This window comes from Solea solea, chromosome 11 (assembly GCF_958295425.1).
Source record: "Solea solea chromosome 11, fSolSol10.1, whole genome shotgun sequence".
Taxonomy (NCBI): Eukaryota; Metazoa; Chordata; class Actinopteri; order Pleuronectiformes; family Soleidae; genus Solea; species Solea solea.
In genome coordinates, this window is record NC_081144.1 from 24,128,774 (window position 1) to 24,150,147 (window position 21,374).

Below are 21,374 nucleotides of genomic sequence, written 5' to 3' on the forward strand. Positions count from 1 at the left end.
CACTATTAAAGAGACAATATCACAAATGTGTGTCACCTTATACATAGGTAAATATGTGTGTATGCAGTATATTAAATAAAATATGTTATATATATACATATATATATATATATAAAGTAGGACTACATTATCTTTTCTATATCATTTTATCATATTTTCTTCTCATTTATTACTTTTAATTTATTTTTTACACAAGAATGTGTATCTCTCTCCTCAATTTTTGTTTTTTAATTAATTTAAACTTAAAAAAATACTAATTATAAAATCACACAGACATTACATTGTGTCACAGATGACACCGCTCCGTAAAAGCTTCCCCACGACGTTGGTGCCCCCCAGTGGCTGAACACAGTGACAGCAGTCAGAGCAGGTGAAGGTGAACAATGGCATGACTTTTATTTTTATTGTCCACAGCTCAGTGTTGTTCATATGGACTGTGACATCACACAACATGCCAGTGAGCTGCTGTAAGTGCTGCTGCTGCCCCCTACAGGACGAAGACGGACCTCCACTCACTCTTCTTTATTTTTGATGATTGCTGTCGCAGATGCAATGATCTCCGTATTTACATTGTGTACAATAGGGATGTCATGAGGGGAAAAAAACTTTACAAATATTTGCATAAGAAACAAAACAACAACAACAACAAAAGTTTGATCGGAAAAGGAAGAAATCCAGTTATTTAAAACATCTGTTGTGATAACTGTATTTTTCTTTAGGTCCAATGACACATACGTTAACGTTTCATCCTTTCACTTCCTCTGACTTTCACAATTAAAGCTGGGGTAGGCGAGATAATATGAAGTGTATGCATCAGGTGGGAGGAGCTAAGGACGGATAATCTCAATCCCAAAACACGTATTATTTAAAGCTGCAGTCAGTGATCTGAAAAATCTGAGTTTAATATCCAAATAAAAACGTCAGCCAATCAGAAGCCAGAATGGGAGGCGGGGTCCTGTCTTCATGTGAGGTTAGGTTTGGCTGTTTGTACGTGAATAAATGTGTTGTAAATTGGCGGGAAATGAGCTAAAAGATGACGTTGTTCAAATGTTATCGTGTATAATTTTTCACAGACAGCTTCAAGAATAATGGAGCCCGCAATGTTGTAAATTGGCGGGAAATGAGCTACAAAATGAGCTAAAAGATGACGTCGTTCAAATGTTATCGTGTTTCCCCTGTTTACGAGATGAGTCAACGAAGTATAATTTTTCACAGACAGCTTCAAAAATAATGGAGCCAGCAACGTTGTAAATTGGTGGAAAATTTGCTAAAAAAAAATAGCTAATAGAGGACGTCGCTGATGGCAGCTTTTCAGGAAATTGGTGCATTAAAATGTTATCGTGTTTTCCATGTTTACGAGATGAGTCAACAAGTTCAAGTGTTCACATACACTTTCCAAAATGGTGGAGCCCATGTCTTTGTAAATTGGCAGGAAATTAGCTAAAAAATTAGCTAAAAGATGACATCACCAATGGCAGCCTGTCAGGAAGACGTGTGTTCAAATGCTTTCATGTTTCCCATGTTTACGAGACGAGTCAACAAAGTTTCAAAAATGGTACAACCCAAAACGCTGTAAATTGGCGGTAAATTTGTCATGTGACATTGTCTGTGTTGTGAGATTTTGTCGTACAGAATTCAAATACAGAGTTTGTTTAAGTGTTTAGTTTTTCTTAGAAAAAGTTAGCTAACAGTATTACATTAGCGTTACCCGCACGCTAGCGAAACTAATTAAAGAGTCGCATTTAAAAGCACCATGAGAATCCCGCCTACCACAGCTTAAAGTCCAAATATGTCGTAAAAAAACTAAAAAAAAAAGTTAGAAACCCAAGCTCCGCCCACACCTGGGCATGGAGGTGACGACATTAAAGTGACATCAGAGAGAGGACGCTCTCTTTGAGTCGAGGCCCTCTGTGTGGTCACTTAAAGCAGCTACAGGCCAAACTGTGATTCAGGCACAGAGAGACTTCAGGAAAAACAGCGTCAGCTTCGCTGTCTACGGACGTTTATGAAGAAAAAAACCACACCTGGTCTGAGGTATGTCACACTAACAGGTGTGGAAGCCGAGAGGTCCGACTGCGTCTTCCTTCGTTCTAAAGGAACCGTCGAGATGTGAGCATTAATACTCATATGTCATACTCTCGGAAACATAATATTATGTGCAAACGAGAGAAGGGAAGAAACGAGAGGAAGCCACTTAAAGAAAAATCATCGATTCAATCCTCGCAATCCTCAGCCCTGTAACTTCGCGACGAAGGAAACGTTAACAAAGTTATTTAATAAAATAAAATAAAATAAAATAAGAAAGGACATTGTACATTTTTTGTCGGAAAAAAACGACTGAAACTGCGACATTTGTGCGACTCTACACTGACGACGACGTGTTTGTTATAGTTACTGTGTTGACTAGAGATGACTCAGTATAAAATCCTACAAAATCAAGAGTTATTTTATAGATAAAGTCATACAATCGTCAAACGCGACAATGTTTGATCCAGAAGTACGGAAAAAACGTCGGAAGAGTTTCCGACAAACGTCAAAAACCAGCAGTTTCGTGTGTGTTCGACTGAGCACCTTTAACAAGAGGAAAAAACCCACACAGATGCTGCCATCTTGAGGAATTATTGATGAACTGCAAGGGTTTGGCCTCTTTTACGTCCAATTACCAGGTGTAGAAAATAAAGTGCATCCTACGTTTGAGGAAATGTCTTTTCTGGAAAGAAAAAACTGGTTAAAGAAAAGGAAGAACAAGAAGAAAAGCACCGACAGTTGTCGTGAGAGTTGAGAAAAAACAAAAACAAAACCCGAAAAGAACAAACAACGTAAAGAGTCTGGATCAGTAGGATTATACGTCATGTTTTTCGTAATCATATTATTCTGCTTTACCATGCACTTGCAGATTCAAAGACGATGAATCCGGAACAAACAGATCATCATCATCAACTCTCTGTGTTTCTGTAGATTCACTGAGCACATGACAACGTTCATTATTGAGTCTTTTACGGCCTCGCCGTCGCTCCGCGGCGTCACAGCGTCGTCTGCAGCGTCGGATCAAAACCTTCCCGCTCCGGAGACTCGATGTAGTTCGCCGACTCCTGGAGCTTCAGCAGCATCGCCATCTAGAGCGGAAACAAATGCAAGTGAGTCACAGTGAACGTGCAAGTGCACAGAAATAATGGGATTAAAATTATACAATAATCCGTCAAATGTTTATTTCTTTAATGATTACAAAGATGGAAAGGGAACTTGGCTTGGAAGACCCAGTTCTCCTTGCTCATGATTAAGTGGACACTCTAAAGCCGCGTTTCCACAGGGTGGACCAGTTCGGTTCGGTACCATACACATTTGATTTGTGTTTCCATCAGGAACAGATCCAAATTAACCGGCCACAACAGTTCCATTCTCTGGTACCCTTCACTTGGGGTTCCATAGTAAAATGGTACGGTACGATACACACTCAGCTGATCAGGCAACCTTCCTCCCTTAGGAGGACACAGGGAGGAGGACAAGATGGAGGCAGAAGAAGAAGAAGAAGAAAGCAGCTCTTTTATTGATATATCTGTTGTATTTCTTCCCATATCTCAGTAGATATCTTACATTTCTTACATCCAAACAACAGCAAAGTTGGCACAGTTGTCGCCTGCAAGGCTTGGGTTTGGTTACAAGACTCGTGGGGACACTGTCCTCCACCCCCAACACACACCCTAATAGTAAGGTCCTATGTTCAGGAGACAAAACAATGAATTGTGAATGTTTAGCAACCTGAAGGCAACATGTTTACTTTATTTTCCTGATTGAAACTAGCAAACGTGATTAACTAACAGGAGCTGACTTTTTATTTTCCAGGAAAAAAAGTAGTGATTTCAGGTACGTTTTTCCTCTAAATGACAGGACGTTAGCTAAAAAAATCAGCTAAAAAGATGACGTCACTGCATTCAAATTTTATCGTGTTTTCCCGCATTTACGAAATGAATTAACGAAGTTCAAGTGTTCGCAGACAAAGTTTCAAAAATGGTGGAGCCCAAAATGTCGTAAACTGGCAGGAAATTAGCTGAACAATTAGCTAAAAGACGACGTCACTGACGGCAGCTCTTCAGGAAGACGGTGCATTCAAATGTTAGCGTGTTTCCCGCGTTTACGAAATTAGTTAACGAAGTTCAAGTGTTCGCAGACAGTTTAAAAAAAAAAACAAAGACGTTGTCCTCTAAATCAACATAGTTAACTTCATAGTTCACTTCATTTGATCCCTGCTGGTGTGGGCGGCTAAAAAACGTCGCCTGCTGATTTGCCCTCAAAAACATTTGCCTGAGGTTTGGCCCTAAGAACTCACGTACACACATTGCCCTGTCTCTAATGTTGGTAGTGACAATCTGGCTTTCTCCAAATATTGGTGGGGACATGTCCCCCCACTGTCCATACACAAACCTACGCCCTTGGTCACCTGCCAAGTTTGAAAGACGCTCCATGCATTCATAGGGGAACACTTGTACTGTGAACATTTGTTCAAACTCCTTATATTTGATATCCTTGAGCTACCACGGCCATAAAGAACATGAAGAATGGATGTAAAACTTGAAATAAGCAGAAGAGGAAGCTCTACCAGTGGGTCTGACTCCAGCGTGCTGGGTGGAGGTGTATCTTTGGGGGGTTTCTTCTCCTCACTGGAGGCACCGATGCTGGGGGGAGGTAGGTGAAAGAGTCTGGACTGGTCTTGCTGTGCATTGGGCCACGGCAGAGTTCCCCTCACCCACTCCACCGGATCCTCCCACACCGACTTCTGCCCGCGAACCTGAGAGAACATGAAGACGTGTGTGTGTGTGAGAAACAACACGTGGAGACATTTTTACACTCTGAAGAACATCAGCGTAGGTGTTCCCTCACCTTGATGCCATCTTTGGCGCCCTCCTGCAGGTACGGTATGATGGAGTGGTTCCACAGGTCGATGAACCACTGCCTGAACTCTGACACCGACACTGGACACGACAGGAAGAAGCAGGGACCTGAGGGAGGAAACAGTTATTCTTTACTCTTAAACATAAATAAGAGAAGGGCTGTGAGGGCTGCCGCTCCCCCCAGTGGTTGTCTTCAGCCAATGCATCTTCTACTCTAAACTTGTACATAACAGTAAGACATCATTTTTATCTCTGGAGCACTGTTGAATAAATTTTATGAGAGGAAACTGGAGTTTGTAAACGTCTTAGTCTCCCACACCAAAGCCCATAGAGAAAATCAGTGATTTAAGCTCATGGGAACACAGGAGCTGCTGGTCTACTGCTGCCTCGTGTGGTCACTTTGTGTCACTGAGGTAAATCTGAACAAAGGATTTCAGAGTCACAAAATAACACATCTGAACTTAGTGATGGAGGCAGCAGTGGATGAACAACTCCTGTGTGCTGTTTAAAATCACTGATTTTCTCAATGGGGTTTGGTGCAGCGGTTCAGAAAGTTATATTTTGTGCGTGACCTGAAGTGGCAAATACTAATAAGAGGCTGGAAACTTAAGCTGATGTAGATCTCATTACATCTATATTCTAAGTTTGCGTGTGACTTTCAGCACCCCCTGTCTGCCGTGTTCTACCTCTGCTGTTTCTCACCTATAAGGAAGTCAGAAGTGCTGTGTTTCTCCAGGAAAGCGTGGAGGTGGTACCAGAGCTGAGGAACCCAGTCAAGCACACGGAGCAGAGCTTGGCGGCACGTCGGGTCCTGCTGCTCCACTTGGTCGGCCTCCACGGCTTTCCGGTGCAGGTACCTCAGCAGGAACCCGTTGGCTGGTTCCACGTTGTTGGAGAACATCACCATCCTGTGATCACATGTCAACACAAGACCAATTATTCTCTGCCTTCAGTTTCTGTTTCAGGTTTAAGGCTCAGCACCCACCTGAAGCTCAGGTGCAGCCCGTGATTGGACGACATCTTCACCGGCTGATTGGTTGTTCCGATGATGTAAGGACTGAAACATCGACAGAGAAGAATTTAGACTTTGATTATGCAAATCTTTACTTTTTAAATGGAAACTGTTTAAGTTGACTCACCATTTGTGATACTTGCAGGTCAGAGCTCCATTAACAAGCTCAGTGACGGCAGCTGAGTTACTGATGTCATCAATGATAACCACCAGCGGCAGATCTCCTCCAGCGTCTCTGTCGATCTGATTGGCTACGTTGGACAGATACAGCTGCAGTTCCTGTGACAGCAGAGAATCACATGAATATGTCGTGTTTCTGTAACAGTCAGAACGAAAGACAGCGGTGAAATTCGTGGTTTGAACCTTCTGTGTCTGATGGTGCATGTTGAAGGTGACGGCGGCGCTGCTGCCCAGCACACACGTCTCGCGGTCGGCCTCGGACGAGTCGATCCGGCTGCGCTGCAGGAGGTAGTGGGCCAGACGCTGGGCCAGGAAGCTCTTTCCTGTCCCACTGGGTCCGGACAGAACCAGGCGCCGGTGCTTGAGCAGCAGACTGATGTAGTGCAGCATCATGGGTTTAGGGATCAGAGTCTCAAACACCAGAGAGTCCACACATTTTTCTCTAAGACCTAGAGACAGAAACAGGAAAGAGTGAAGAACGAGGACAATATTAAATACAACAATATGTGTACAACAAAAAATATTCTTAAATACCTACTTTCCCTCCTTCCTTTCTCCCTACCTACCTACCTTCCCTTCCCTCCTTTCTACCTACCTACCTAGCTACACACTCACCAATCTTATTTCTAAACCATCTACTATCCTACTTTTTCCTTTACAGTGAAGGAGAGACAGGAAACATGTAGTCAACTGTGCACCCTAACCACTCAGATGGTCCAAAACCCAAACATCACACACCTTTCAATGTGACAAATAATCGAGCCGAACCACCGCCGAGACAACGATGAGGTGAAGCCTGAGGTTTGTCGCCTCCCATCACCCGCTGGCCCCCGTAGGTCAGCTGGTACGAGTGCAGCGAATCACAGGACAGACCCAGGCTGGCTGTGGGGTCCACCTGAGTCAGGTAATCCTGAAGAGAAGAGGAAAATACCTCAGTTTAAATTGTGTTCAACTTATTCCATTAAATCCATTAAAATTTAAATTTGACTTGTTTTTGACTTGAAACGTTAACATACTTTGAAGATTTTGGCTATAAGTGCATCGAGACAGGTCCAGTCCGTCCTGGCACTGACGAGCACGGAGCCCAGGTAAAACTCTTGCTGCTGTTTACACACCTGCAGAAACACACAAGGGGGAGAAGGTGAGTCACTTCTAATTTTAGAGCTGTTGCCGTCATCTGATGTCGATTAAAATTTACCTCTGCTGGTTCTTCACTGACGACCAATACTCGGACGCACACGTCGTCCTGCGAAGAAGACACACTCTGAGTGTCAGCCGGAGTCACGTCTGAAGGACAAAATGAAACAAGGGATGAATTTATGTAAATACATAAAATAGGATAAAACAAGTGTGTTAAAACAAGGATTTTAGCATAACTTTATACAACTAAACAAAGATACGTTTATCAACAGGATACCATTGGGTGATGAGGAGATGTATAGTTGTGTATCATCAGCATAGCTATGAAAATATAACTCTTCTCTGATGATGTTTCCCAATGGAAACATCTCAAGCTTGAACAACATGGGTCCCATAGAAGAGCCTTGAGGGACACCTCATGTTACAGAGGTGGATCATCAAATCTCTGTGTTCATTCCGTGTTTCTTACCTGGATCTTTACAGTCGTTCAGACTGAGGCTGAAGGACTTGGTGAGGTTCATGCTCATTGGCTGCCTCAGTGACGGCCCCAGCAAAGAGGCCAGGCCTGAGGGCTGCGAGGTGGAGGAGGTGGGGCCAGAGCCTGTGCTGGGGAGCTGACTTCCTGTTTTCAAATGGGTGTTCTCCGCCTTCAAGTTCTCCACCATTGACTAGAACACGAACAGGTACAAAAACCCCACATTATTCAAGTTTAAAACACTGATCTTTGAATTCTGAGAACCTGGATCTTTTCATCCTTGACTCGTTGAAGCCAGATGTTATGAAAATGTAAAGGTTTTCTTAATAAATCATAAAAACAATATAACTACAATAGCCACGGCATTTGTAACGAAAGAAATTCCAGAGACTTGCACTCACAAAATCCAGCTCATTTTGGGATGTCAGGTCATCACAACCGTCCTGAGATAATGTTTTCACTGAGCACAGTGTTGAGTTTTTACGATCAAATTTGAAAATACTTACTGGAGATGTTCTCGAGATACTGTTTTCATGAACTCAATCTTTGAGTCTAAGTGAACATTTCACTATAATCCTTTTAAAGGACCTTCTGGAGATATTCCTGAAATGCGAGTTCTATGAGTCCTTTAGGACTTTTTAGGACCAAAATTGAATAAGGTCATCTTTGAGTCCAGGTGATCGTTTAGACCAAATTTGAAAGAACTTCCTGAAGATGTTCTTGAGATACTGTTCTCACTAGGCCTCACGTGTGAGGTCAAATTAACTTTGTCCTTTCACTTTTTTTGTCCCAAATCCAATCCAGTCACCTCTGAGTTCAAGTGAACATTTGAACACAACTTGAAGAAATTAAGTTATTCATGTGATATTTTGTTCAGAAGAACTGGAAAAAAATGAGGAAGAAAAAAACCCACCTGCATGTTGTTCATGGCATCTCTGAGCTGTTCCAGCTGACTGGCAGAGCTTAACGCCTCCAGCCGGATGTCCGTCAGTGCCCGCTCCTTCTCCCAGAGTTCGGAGCGAAGGTCCGACACCGCCGTCTCCTCGATGCTGTCCTCCTCTGTCGTTTCCATGATCCTGCAGGTGACAGGGTGAACTTGTCACTAACTAGGTTGCTTGCCGTTGAGCGTTAAGAGCTGAGGCGAGAAAATTTAGGTACTCACGCAGAGGACGACGCAGACATGGAGGTGTTAAGGAACATAGGCGGATCGTCTCCTCCTTCTCCCGACTCGTGAAGCATTTTTGGGGAGTTTGGAGCTGAGGAGTCAGGGGTGGCGATCTCCTCGATGTCCGAGTAGGTTTTGGGGCCTTTTTTGATGCTGAAAGCTTTGTTGAAGGAGCTCCTCAGCTGCACAGGAAAACAGACAAGCAGAGAGAAGGACCGGTGAGTCTCTGGTGTTCAGTGAGAGCAAGCCTCCAGGGTTCCGTACCTTATACAACCACTCTTCAAAACACCTGAACACGGACAAACACCAGACTTGTTTCATTCTTACCCAGCTCTTCTTCTTCTTCTTCTTGGCGTCCTGGTCCTTCAGGCTGCCGACACTCGACATGCTCGTCAGGCTGTTGAGACTCGAGATGCTCTCGCACGAGTTCTGACGTCGGATTTGCGGTTCTGGGAGACAAGAGACGTCTGGGTCAGATGACCAGAACACGAGCAGGTGTGCAGACAGAGACAGACTAACATAAGCAGCAGCAGCTGTTTTATGTCCAAACCTTTCATGTCTGGATTGTTCAGTGCTCCGTGTATCACCGCCTGAGCCTCTTCATTCCTGCACTTCAACGTGTCAATGGTGTCTCGCAGGTCCTGCAGCTCTGTGTCCTGCTTAAACAATAAAGAGATCCACGTCAGAGAGTTCAATCACAGATTAATCAGTTTGTATCTGACCTTTAAATACTGAGTTAAAAGTCTGACTAAAAAAATAAATCTGAACTTCCTTTTAGTGTGTTAGCTATAGGTAACTATAGCTAAACCACAAGCAGATTACAGCGACAACTATTATTGTTATTGTACAACAACAAAGAAAGTGGATGATGTAGGTGTAGAAGCAGTTTCAAGCTAACAGTGACAGTAGCAGTATACAGCTAGCAGTGACAGTAGCAGTTTACAGCTAACAAGCTGCAATTACATTTCAGAGCTAGCATTTACGGTTATAATTTACAGTTACGGCTTATAGAAGCAGCTACTGTAGCATCATGACATTTGTGTTTGACATTAGCGCCTCCTAGTGTCTGGCTAAAGTAGCTGCCTCGTTCACTCTCATTTTCTCTCCTCAAAAACAAACATTATATTCAGCTTATTAAAGCAACTTCCAGATTTTTAGCAACTCTAGTGGAACAGGAAGTTTAATCGTTGTGCTAAATCTCACGCAGGATAAAAATAAAACAAACCCACGCTCATGTTGTCCAGTAAATGGCAAAAACTGCCGTTTAAATACAGCTTTGAAGGGTGAAAAGTGCTACATAAACACAAACACATATTTCCACTTTAATGATGTATTATTCCAGCACCAACACTCAACCCACACACCTGCTCCCTCTCTCTCATTTTCATGTCGTTATATTAACAGTTCAAAAGGACAAAGCGTTCAGAACTGTGCCGCCCATTGTCTGCCAAGGCTGATCCCACTCCACCCGCTCCATCTCCTCAAGGTTAAAAAGCCCGAGCTGCAGGCGGAGCTGCACAGGTCACTGCACTGGCACTGACAACAAAGACTTTTCCTGGAGTCGTCCAGACAGAGCTTTCAGAGTGAGCAGCAAAGCATGAGAGAGAGGGAGACTCTGAGTGAGCAGCGCCTCAGGCCCTGATCAGTGCATTCACACCCGCGCCGATACAAAGGCAGGAGGACGCAGGAATGTGGTGTCCGTCCTGTGAGAGCACGTGCACTCTCGGATCATCCAGCCTCAGGTGATCGCAGTGAACTCTCGCAGCTGCGGCCTCTTCAGCGCAGACGGACGATACGAGACACCTCGATTTACAGTATGTTTGCACTAAAAGCTGCTCCTCACACACACACACACAGCTGGAATTTAAACGTTTGTATATGCTGCGACTCAGAGAGAAGTCGGGGAAAAATCATGGACCCAAAAAAATACCATCCATTGTTAGCAATCGTAGGACTCACAATCATGAAAGGGCCCTCATCATAGCCGATGACTGTGAGTAATTTCATGTAGTTCTGTTTACGCTAAAGCTTTCAAAATGCAGAATTAGCTTTGAAGTAGCTTTCCGGCCATTTTAACGTCAACTTTGTCGGCGCGCCGAGGCCACGCCTTTTGATGTAGAGAAAATCCTTTGATAACTTTGAATCATTAACTCGTCCAGAACACATGGACTGAGTTTGACGCGGCTAGCTCAAACGTGCTAGGACGAGCTTGTTCAAATGCGAAGACTAGCCATTTTTGTTTTTTCAAAATGGCCAACTTCTGGGTGGGCGGGGCTAATGGAAGTACATTAGAAATATGTTTGGAATCATGAGAGCAACGAGTTTACCAAGTTTGGTTAAAGTCGGAACAACTATATTCGACTTAGACAAGATAGAAAAAAATGCAAAATTTTGGCATTTAACGCCACTTTTTCTCACGTCAAAAATCTTTGGAGTGAGCGAGACACATTCACCAAATTTAGTACTGAGCCGACGACTTCTGTCCAAGGAAACCAAGGAAATTCACAGTTGCGACTACAATTGGAACGCAGCAAAGGGTAGGACTGATTATTTTTCATAATCGATTGATCATTATTTTCTCAATTAATCAAGTAATCGTTTTTCCGTAAAATGTTGAAAAATATTGATCAGTGTTTCTGGAAATAATGATGTTCTCAAATGTCTTGTTTTCTTCCACAAACCAAAAAAATTATTCAATTTTATTGATTTCTTTGTTTTAAACACTGAAAAAAACACTAAAACCGATTCATCAATGATCAAAATAGTTGACAATAAATCAAGTAATCGATTAATAACCAAACAATTGTTGCAAATATATTTAGTGCTTCGGCCACACACTGTGTTTAAAGGAAGTACAACTGTTGAAATAATACAAAAAAATGCCTTTACTTCAGCAACAATCTAATCTACAGTATTTTAAATAAAAATAATGTATCAACTGAATATTAAACACATGAAAGAGGTCTTGTATTCATGTATAGAATGTATTTTTGGATGAAAAATGTAACTTTTGGTGACTTTATCAAGTTTCTGAGATTTTTCTGATATCAAAAATGGTAAATAAGCTCTAAATGTAGACTCTTAATTATCTGTGACATCATCAAATAAGTTTGTGTGTTAAACTCTGGTGTGGGGAATAAACCCTGAAAGTGATGATGACGTTACCTTCTGTTCGTGGCTCATCGACAGACTTTGCAGACGTGTCGTCATCAGAGTCAAACTTTGCTCAAAGGCAGCGACCAGATTTGCCTGTTTGGAAAGGAAAAGAACGAGAAAATAAACATAAACAACAAAAACTTAATCTACGCAGTTGCTTGTAAACCTCTCACTCTCCTCTGCACCAAAGTCCATAGAGAAAATCAGTGATTTGACGTCACAGTAACACAGGAGCTGTTGATCCACTGCTGCCTCCATCACTGAGTTCAAACGTGTTATTTTATGAATTCTGCATTTGAAACATTTGTTCACATTTACCTCAGTGACACAAAGTGACCACACGAGGCAGCAGTAGACCAGCAGCTCCTGTGTCGCCCTGAGCTAAAATCACTGATTTTCTCTATGGGGTTTGGTGTGGGCGACACAGACAAAGGACAACATAACTGAGGGTGTCTCAGTTACCTGAGCCTCGGGGAAACATGTCAGTGAGGCGGACACCTCACTTCAAACATGAGTGACAGGTATGAGAAGGGGGCGGGGCTACTGCTGATTCTACAGTTACCTGGAGGTGAAAGGTTTCATTCTGTAGCTCAAACGCTGACAGGAAACTGTCTCAGATCCGTGTTTCCTCACAGCTGTGACACTTCACGCTGAGGTTGTTCTTTATTTTTGTTCTTATTTAAAAAAATAGTAGTAACTGAAATACTAGATTATTACCAGAATAATAGAATAATAATCTCTCACAGCGTACGTACGTTTGCCATCAACTGCGTGGTCAGGTTCGAAACCTTCTCCTGCGACGACTCCAGCTCACGCCTCAGTTTGCGGATTTGCTGCGAGTGAAAACAGGGGGTTTAGTTTTTTACATCGTTTTAAAACAAGAGAAGACACTGAGGCGGAGGAGACATGACGTGAACGATGACAGACGGTTTTCACGAAAGGAGTGAGAGGTGAGAGGGTTGGATGAGAGGAGGAAGAAAGAGAGGAGGAGGAGGAGAAAATACTCACCTCTCCCTGAATCCTTTCCTCGGCCTTAGGAAGCAGAGGGAATAAAAAAAGTCAAGATGTTAGATAAAGACACAGGAAGGAGAGGAGAGGAGAGGAGAGGAGAGGAGGAGATGGAGAAGAGAGGAAGAGGAGAAGAAAAAGAAAGGAAGGGGAGAGTAAGAAGAGAGGAAGGGGAGATGAAGTGGAGAGGAAGAGGAAAGGAAGTAGAGAGGAGATGAAAAGAAAGGAAGTAGAGAGGAAGAAGAGAGGAAGGGGAGATGAAGTGGAAAGGAAGAGGAAAGGAAGTAGAGAGGAGATGAAAAAAAAGGAAGAAGAAGAGGAGAGGACGTATAGAAAAAGTGTAGAAGAAAAAAGAAAGGAAGAGGAAGACAAATCGGAAGAAGAAGAGGACGGAAAGAGGGAGGGATAGTTTGAGAAAAGGAAGTGGAGAAGAGTAATAAGGCTCTGTGTGTGTGCGTACCAGCGCAGAAAGTCTCGTCTCAAGTGTCAACTGTTTAATGTGTGAAACAAGAAGGAAACATCACTGTACACACACGCACACACACACGCACACACACACGCACACACACACACACACACACACACGCACGCACACACACACACACACGCACACGCACACACACGCACACACGGAGCTGTATCTACCTGTGTCTTCATGCTGTCCACACTCACCGAGGAGTAACTGGACGAGGCGTTGGACGCCAGAGAGAGGACGGAGCCGTGAACTGGAGAGAAGAAGAAGAAGAAGAAGAAGATCACGTCACAGAAGCTACGACGTTTCCCTCCACACTGAAATCATTCATTCACAAAACAAAAGGTCATGTGACGTGAGCTCAGTGACCTTTGACATTCTACCACTTGAAACCAAGTGAGCGTTTTCCCACGTAGCTTTCAAAAGATCCAACACCCATTTGTAAGGTCGCGGTGGCCTTGACCTCTGACCCTAGGCAACCAAATGCTATTCAGGTCCATCAGCAAGTCCATTTGTGCCCCGATAAAAGGCTTCCCCCCTCCCCCCAAAACACGTTGGGGCTTACACTCGTTGTTAGTGACGTGTGAATCTGGATGCTAACTTCAGTATTGCTACAGATGCTACGACATAAATTAACTTAAATATTTGTTTATCATATTTATCTTCATCAGGATGTTTCCATACTCCACCAGGGGGCAGCATCAGGCTCAGATGTATTCATTCTGTCGGGTTCTGCGATATTTTCTGAACCAGTGCTGGTGTTTTTCCTGCCAAGATGGCGGCGCAAACACACAGCGAGTCATGTGACCCACCTTCATCGGCTTCCTTGTCCCTGAAGGATCCGGAGCGAACCATTCCCATGCTGCGCGGACGCTCGGCCAGCGACAGCGTGCTGCCCAGCGGCGACGCTCCGTACAGCTCGGCGGCAGCGTCGTGTGTCGGGATGCTGTTGGAGCGCGTCATCCTCGGAGCTCCGCCCACAGGACTGGGAACTGAAAACAGGAAACGAGAGTTATACGTGAGGTGGCTCGTGCACTTCAGCGAGAGAGCGCGCGTCCCGGCGATTATACTGACCCCCGGTGGTCTTTGAGGAGCGAGGAAGTGAGGTGGGCGACGACAACAGAGGCAGAGCGAGGGAGTCGGTCATGCCGAGCACGGAGTGGGAGTGTCTCCTCTCTCCTTTCTCCTTCAACTCCTCCTCCTCCGCCTGGGGGGCGCCGCTGAAACTGCACAGACAGAATTTTAAGTTGATAATTTTTTTTTCAGAATAAAAGGCTCTAAATCTGGATGAAACCACGTCAGTCCTCACCTTAAACCTTTCTTCGGCAGCGTATTTCTGTCCCTCTGTGAGCTGTGGAAATTAAACAGTGTCATTATTTAATTACAGTGCATTTACGAGTTATTTAAATGTTCGTGGGAGGAAGCAGAGACAGAGACACGCTGGTGTCAGCCGGTAATTATGACGACACAAAGGAGAGCTGCTGCATACTGTGTGTGTGTGTGTGTGTGTGTGATGCTTTAACGTGGATTTTTAGTTTTCCCGTTCCCTCTCCCACACCAAACTCTATAGAGAAAACCAGTGATTTTTACATCACAGCACACAGGAGTTGTTGATCCACTGCTGCCTCCTCTTTTAAAATCCTTTGTTCAGACCGACCTCAGTGGCACAAACTGACCACACGAGGCAGCAGTAGACCAGCAGCTCCTGTGTCCCTGGGAGCTAAAATCGCTGATCTTCTCTATGGGGTTTGGTGTGGGAGAGCGAGTGGTTTACAAAGCGACACAAGCATGAATTTCCTGTGGAAAAAAGGGCTGTTTTACAGTGAGATAAATCAGTGAACATACATTTAATTTACTCTCTGAGGTAAATATGACTTTTCTTGCTTTTTTAAAGTGAACCATCTCAGGAGGATTCAGTGACAGAAAGTGAAACCCGACCCATCGTATGAGTGTACGACGACCTTATAATGACAGCTGTTTGGTTTTCGTAGTCTTAGAATAAGCCTCGTCTGTGTGTAATTAAGGCAAATGTTTGAATGGACAAACCAGACAGTGGAAAAGAAAAAGAAGAAACTTTCCACTCCAGTTCCATGATGTCGCAAAATGTTGCTTATTCTTACACACTGTGCCTTTAAGTAAACGTCAAATAAATAACGTTCTCAACTGTGGGCTCAGTAAGAGAGTAATGTCAGTTAGTGACAAAGGTGCAGCTCCTCAGATGACCAGTAGATGGAGCTACATTACAGTACAGCGTGGATGCTTGCGTGCATGTGTGTGTTTGCACTCACTTGTCAGGGACAGTCAGTGAGATCCTGCTGGTCGCACAGCTTCTGTCCTCCGGTCTCTCTCTGTCCCTCTTCGCCTCCACGCCGGCGTAGCCTCTCGCCACATTCTCCCTCTCCCGGTTCTTCTCCGTCACCTGAGGCTCCGGCGCCAGACTCATGTGCAGCGGCAGCGACTCCATGCTGCGGTGCAGCCCGGACAGACGTGGGTAGAGCAGAGGGGACGCGCCACCGCCTCTGCTCGCGTCCACCCCGAGCGAGGACACCTGCCGCTGCCCCAGGCTCATGCCCGGGGTGGAGAAGCAGGCCGAGGAGTTCACGTTGAGGAGCGGGGCGGGGCTGGGGGTCAGGCGCGAGCTTAAAGAGGAGGAGGAGCTTCCCGTTGATCCGGCCAAGTCCTGGAGCTTAGAGTACGGGGGGATCTTTGGAGGCAGAGAGTCCTGGACCCCCACATCCAGGCTGTTGGAGTTCATCTTATCCAGCTGGGCCATGGATGGAGGCTTCACCAGGCTGCGCACGCCAGATAATCTAAAAGTGATATTTCAGGTTTTTTTAAAGTAGTTATTGTGACTGAGAACCAGTCTGACCACATGGCTGCGAGCACAAAAGGCAGATTAAGACCTGCCGGAGTCTACGATATCTCAACAATGCATTTACCACTCTGTCTTACTGTTAGACAGCTGGAAACTGAAGCGTGTAAAGCACTCCCTCTCCCACACCAAACTCCATAGAGAAAATCAGCGATTTAACATCACAGCACCCAGGAGTTGTTGAGCCACTGCTGCCTCCATCAGTGAGTTCAAGTGTGTCAATTTGTGACTTCTGTGTTTGAAATCCTGCGTTCAGTTTCACCTCAGTGACACAAAGTGACCACAAAAGGCAGCAGTAGACCAGCTGCTCCTGGGTCCCCATGAGCTAAAATCACAGATTTTCTCTATGGGCTTTGGTGTGGGAGAATGAGTGGTTTTACAAAGCGACACAAACTTTAATTTCCTGTAATAAAAGGCTGATTGACAGTGAGATGAATCAGTGAACATACTGTATTCTTGATACTGTAGACTTGTGACTTATGAAGAAATGATTTCTAAGAGCATTAGCATTACTGCAGTGAAACCTTGGAATATGTGGTGTACTTTTACAATTTTGGCAATGTCAGAGGCATTTTCTTGTCTGTAATTCACTCTATTAGTCATTGTTTACTGCTTTATCCTCCACATGAGGGTCACAGGGAGCTCGAGCAAACCCCAACTGACTAGGTGAGGTATCGACATACAGAGACGAAGAACTTAGAGTGAATTTAGAGTGTCCAGTTAACATTAGCATGTTTTTGGACTGTGGGAGGAAACCCACACAAACACAGGAGACCGGGATTGTGAACCTAAGTCCATTGGCTCCAAGGCAACAGTTCTAGCCCATATCTGTAATTTTTTGTAAAATATAACCTTGTTACCTGTGTGTGTTGGTCGAGGGCGCGTCCATGCTCTTCCCACTGCTGGGAGGTCTCAGCCCCTGTAGCTTTGTTCCATTCTCCGTGAGCATCTGAGCACAGCCTCCCTTCAGCGAACCACCTCCACACTCCGAGTCGGACACTACTGCTTTAGCTTTGGCTCTCTCTTTCTCTTTCTCTCTGTCCGTTTGATTGACAGGACCGGGACTTGGGATCCCACGACCACCTGTCTTACTCAGCCCTGTTCCAGAACCAAGTCCTGAGCCAGGTTCTTTGAGCTTGGATCCCTGCGACGCTGTCGCGGAGGGTTTGGTCAGTCCAGAGTTTGTTTCCATAGTTGTGCTTACAGGGCGAGCCGAGCTCGGCCGGGTGAGAGTCAGGGTGCTCGTCTTGGCAGGACGAGGAAGAGAGCGGTACTGGAGAGACGTCCTGGCATTCGGGGAAAGAAACCCACTGTGATCGCTGTTGGAAACGTCCAAACTTGTCTTGCGTCCTCCTCCACCTACACCGCCGGCTGCTGGTTTGACAGGAATACCTGATGTCTTGGGAATCTTCCCCACAGTTGCAGAGCTGGTGGGGATGGCACTGACACCTGTGCTGGCAGCTGTGTTTGGCTTCTTGAAGCCAAAGTTGCCACCAGTCGAGGGCCTGACCAGGCCGGAGGGAGGTTTACGCTGTTCAACAGCACTGGTGCCATTCCGGTGGTCTTTACCGGCATCGGAAGATGATCGCTGAAGACCCGAGGTCTTCACTGCTAACCGAGACTTATCCATGGGCTTCCCATCGGACTTAACTGTACCTAGAGAAGTAGAGGAGAAAAAAAACATTTAATCAGAATAGCCAACCAATGCTTTTGAGGTCAGGAACTACCCATAAGCATGAAGAGATTCCTTCAAGGTGTTTCTTCACATATCTCCAGATACATGGACATCTCCTACATTACTTTTGATCTACCACATTCATTAAACATTAATCATTGATGTATTCAGTTCTTTTACTCCCAAGTAAACGTTAGGAAGAAATAGAACGACATCCCCTTAGGATGTTGCCGAGATACAACCTCACTTTTGATCATCCAATTCCAGGCAGTAGTCCATGTAGACATTTGTGCAAGAGGTAATTACATTTAGGAGTGTCCTTTAATATATGACACTTACGGTCACTGTGATCTTTCACTTTTATTCACCTAAATCTACTCACATCATCTTTGGGTCAGGCCTACCAAAGATTGGTGCCAAAGAATGTGCCTCAAAACGTTCACGTTCACAAAATCCAACACATTTTTAAAGGGTCACAGTGGTCTTTAAACTTTGATCTATGACAACCTATTTCTTCACTCTTCCCGGTTGAGTCCTAGTGGCCGTTTCTCCCCAATTTGAAGGAATTCTCTCTAGGTTTTCTGGAGGTACAGAATCAAGTACAGGTCCTATGTGATCCGACTCTCGGCTCATGAAAGCAGAATCCTGACAGACGGACAGAGCTGCCGTTATCACACTCCCACTCTTCTTTTCCATCCTGATGAACTAAAATAGCCCTTTTTCCCCCTCTGACTTTCCAGTAAGTGCAGGTTTGTGTGTCACAGCTGTGGCACGCTCGGATTAACATGTGTAATACTGCGGTGGAAAACCGGTGTTCACGTTCACAAAGCGTGTCTGCGGGCACAGAACTGCACGAGACGTCCGACGTGGCTAAACGTTCTCCACTCCTGAGGAACTCTTTGGTCTGGGGGGGTGGGGGGGACAGGGTGGAACTGTAGAGGACTTGGATTTGGTTTTGGATTTGAACACGTCTGCTAACTCATTTCCCAATTGGTTAATGAAGTGGACTTTGTTTGGAAGTGATTATAAAGAAAAACATGAGGCGCGTACCACCCACACACGAGTGGGAGTTTGCGCTCGCCACGCTCTCAATTTGTTCGTAATGGGAGGTTTATATACAAGACATTAACATAGTGAAAGAGTGGCTGTTGAAGGAGACCCACCGGCGTGCAGCCCGGGGACATCTGGACTCACTTTAGAGTATTTATAAACCCGCAAAAGACACACACACAGACACACGGGACAGACGTGTATACAGTGTACACACACACACACACACACACACACACACTCTCGTGATCAGGTTGCACAGGAATGTGAAAGTAGCATTCAGACCATGTTTGTAATTACAAAATTGAGTTTGCACATCGAGTCGTAAACTCAAACCACAAGTTTTCCCAGAGCGTCGTCGGGGCCGAAGGAGCCCTGACAGAGCCGGGGCGTTTCTGTTAATCCTGACATTAATGAAGTCTGATTTACTGTCAGCAGCTGTGGAGGCAGCGGAGCTCACAGCGGAGCTCGCAGCTCCACATCCACCGGGGCCGTGAATCACCTACGAATGAGTGTGAGGAGAAGGAAGCCGGTGAAATCCTCGTGTGTCGCTGGCATCTCCGCTCGTTTAAATCCTCTCTCCTTGAAATCTCGTTCTATTGAAGGTGAGCGTGGGAGAAGTGAACGAGGAAAGAGGACGTATCACGGCTTAAAGACAGGAGACGAGAACTGGCGATGACATGGGAACAAGTCCTCATTGATCATTTGGTGTGATTAAAGTTTTAAGATTAGAGTCAGAAACTGAGATTAGAATTCTGAGATTAAAATCCAAATATTAGAGTCGGAAACTGAGTTGAATTCTGAGCAGCATTCTGAGATTTAAAACAGAATTTTCAGGAAAAAGTCAGAATTCTAAGATTCAAGTCTAAGGATTCGAGTCAGAAACTGAGATTAGAGTTGACCTAACATCCTTGAAATTCAACCATTGGAAGTTTTCCACAAAACATGCATGTGCAAAGGACTGTGGGTAACTATGCTGCACTGAGGATACACAACGTGGATTCTGAGAGAATAACTGTCTTTGAGAGAATTTGAAGAATCCAATGCAACCTAACATCCTTGAAATTCAACCATTCCAGGATCCTTTCTTAATTATTAATCAGATTAATAATTGGTTAATCTGTTTTTTTTCAGTCCTTTTCTCACTTCATTATACGATGTCATTTATAACGACTCTATTACATCAGTCGTGAGAAATGACGTCACCGGCTGATTTAGCGACACATCTTTAATCTGTTAATCTCCCCATGACAATCAGTCTTTTACTTTTCTTCATTAACATTTTCCCGCTCTCCACCAAAAAAAAACCTCGGGGATGAGCCGACTTCTGAGCCGGAGTCGCGACGACGACGTCAGCAACGATCGGAGAACATCTGAAGACTTTTGCTGCTTTTCATTTAGTGATGAGCTGCAGGACTGAGTCTGCTTCCACTCCACGCCGTCATCTGAGGCTCAGAGGCAAACTGAGATTACAGATGTTTGACATCAGCACACACACACAAACACACACGTTCAACATTCATGACTTGAGGGGACATTGCATTGACTTACATTTAAGGTGACTTGTTGCTTGTATCACACATATATGTTAGTTATGGAGGTCTACTTACATATATTAACTTGTTTTCATGGTTAAAAACCTCCTAATCGCTGCAAACGAGCCGATCAAAATATCTCCTCACTGACGCTCTCGTCAGCCGTGCTGTTTCAGACCAAACCACACCCCCAGAACGTGGACTCTGTTGTGATTGGCCAGCCAACGAGAGCTTTCCTACTGTCCTGTGATTGGCCAGGTACCTGGAAGTGACGTAATAGATAGGCCAGCTCTCAGATACACAGCTCCCCCTCTGGCACGGTGGATGCTCTGCATCTCAGCAGCTACAACGAGAGTAGTTCTTCTTCTTCTGCGGTTGAATGTACGCAACCGGATGTGCCCGGACTAGTGCCCGCACCAGGAGGCGCTACGGTGGTGAGAGGAGTGGTGAGGATTTCTGATGACGACATCAACATACGGAAGTGCCGATCCGCTTCGCAGAGCCCAGGAAAACAATACAACACTATTTTCTCAGCAGTGGCTGAACTGTTTGTTCTGAAACTTTAGGGTTTCATAAATGAGGTCATGACGCAGATACACACACAAACGCAGCGTTAATTGGAGCTTCCGGTCTATGTCGCCTTTAATTTCCTGGAGACTTACTCTAACCTTAACCACAATTACTATTGACCTAATCCTAATCTCAACCTAACCTTAAAACCTTAAAATGTAGTCATTTACATTAT

At 44.7% G+C, this 21,374-nt stretch overlaps 1 protein-coding gene across 5 annotated transcripts in view; it reads right to left on the reverse strand.

Moving 5' to 3' along the window:
* Positions 1-371: 371 nt before the first annotated feature.
* Positions 372-21,374, reverse strand: part of LOC131468115 (neuron navigator 1-like) — an 85,343-nt gene continuing 64,340 nt past the window's right edge. For 2 of the 5 annotated variants that reach the window (XM_058642021.1, XM_058642026.1), the window contains 24 exons: positions 17,230-18,025; positions 15,786-16,307; positions 14,807-14,848; positions 14,572-14,723; positions 14,310-14,489; positions 13,671-13,750; positions 13,026-13,049; positions 12,773-12,850; positions 12,027-12,110; positions 9,412-9,517; positions 9,189-9,310; positions 8,859-9,043; positions 8,610-8,772; positions 7,691-7,889; positions 7,280-7,368; positions 7,098-7,196; positions 6,820-6,991; positions 6,265-6,530; positions 6,029-6,180; positions 5,875-5,946; positions 5,592-5,797; positions 4,879-4,997; positions 4,598-4,786; positions 372-3,116 (listed from right to left, as the gene is read on the reverse strand). In XM_058642021.1, coding sequence (XP_058498004.1) covers positions 3,024-3,116; positions 4,598-4,786; positions 4,879-4,997; positions 5,592-5,797; positions 5,875-5,946; positions 6,029-6,180; positions 6,265-6,530; positions 6,820-6,991; positions 7,098-7,196; positions 7,280-7,368; positions 7,691-7,889; positions 8,610-8,772; positions 8,859-9,043; positions 9,189-9,310; positions 9,412-9,517; positions 12,027-12,110; positions 12,773-12,850; positions 13,026-13,049; positions 13,671-13,750; positions 14,310-14,489; positions 14,572-14,723; positions 14,807-14,848; positions 15,786-16,307; positions 17,230-18,025 — 4,190 coding nt within the window. In that variant the 3' untranslated portion in view covers positions 372-3,023. The remainder of the gene's footprint in view (positions 3,117-4,597; positions 4,787-4,878; positions 4,998-5,591; positions 5,798-5,874; positions 5,947-6,028; positions 6,181-6,264; positions 6,531-6,819; positions 6,992-7,097; positions 7,197-7,279; positions 7,369-7,690; positions 7,890-8,609; positions 8,773-8,858; positions 9,044-9,188; positions 9,311-9,411; positions 9,518-12,026; positions 12,111-12,772; positions 12,851-13,025; positions 13,050-13,670; positions 13,751-14,309; positions 14,490-14,571; positions 14,724-14,806; positions 14,849-15,785; positions 16,308-17,229; positions 18,026-21,374) is intronic. The other 3 variants (XM_058642023.1, XM_058642025.1, XM_058642022.1) reach the window with 3 other exon arrangements.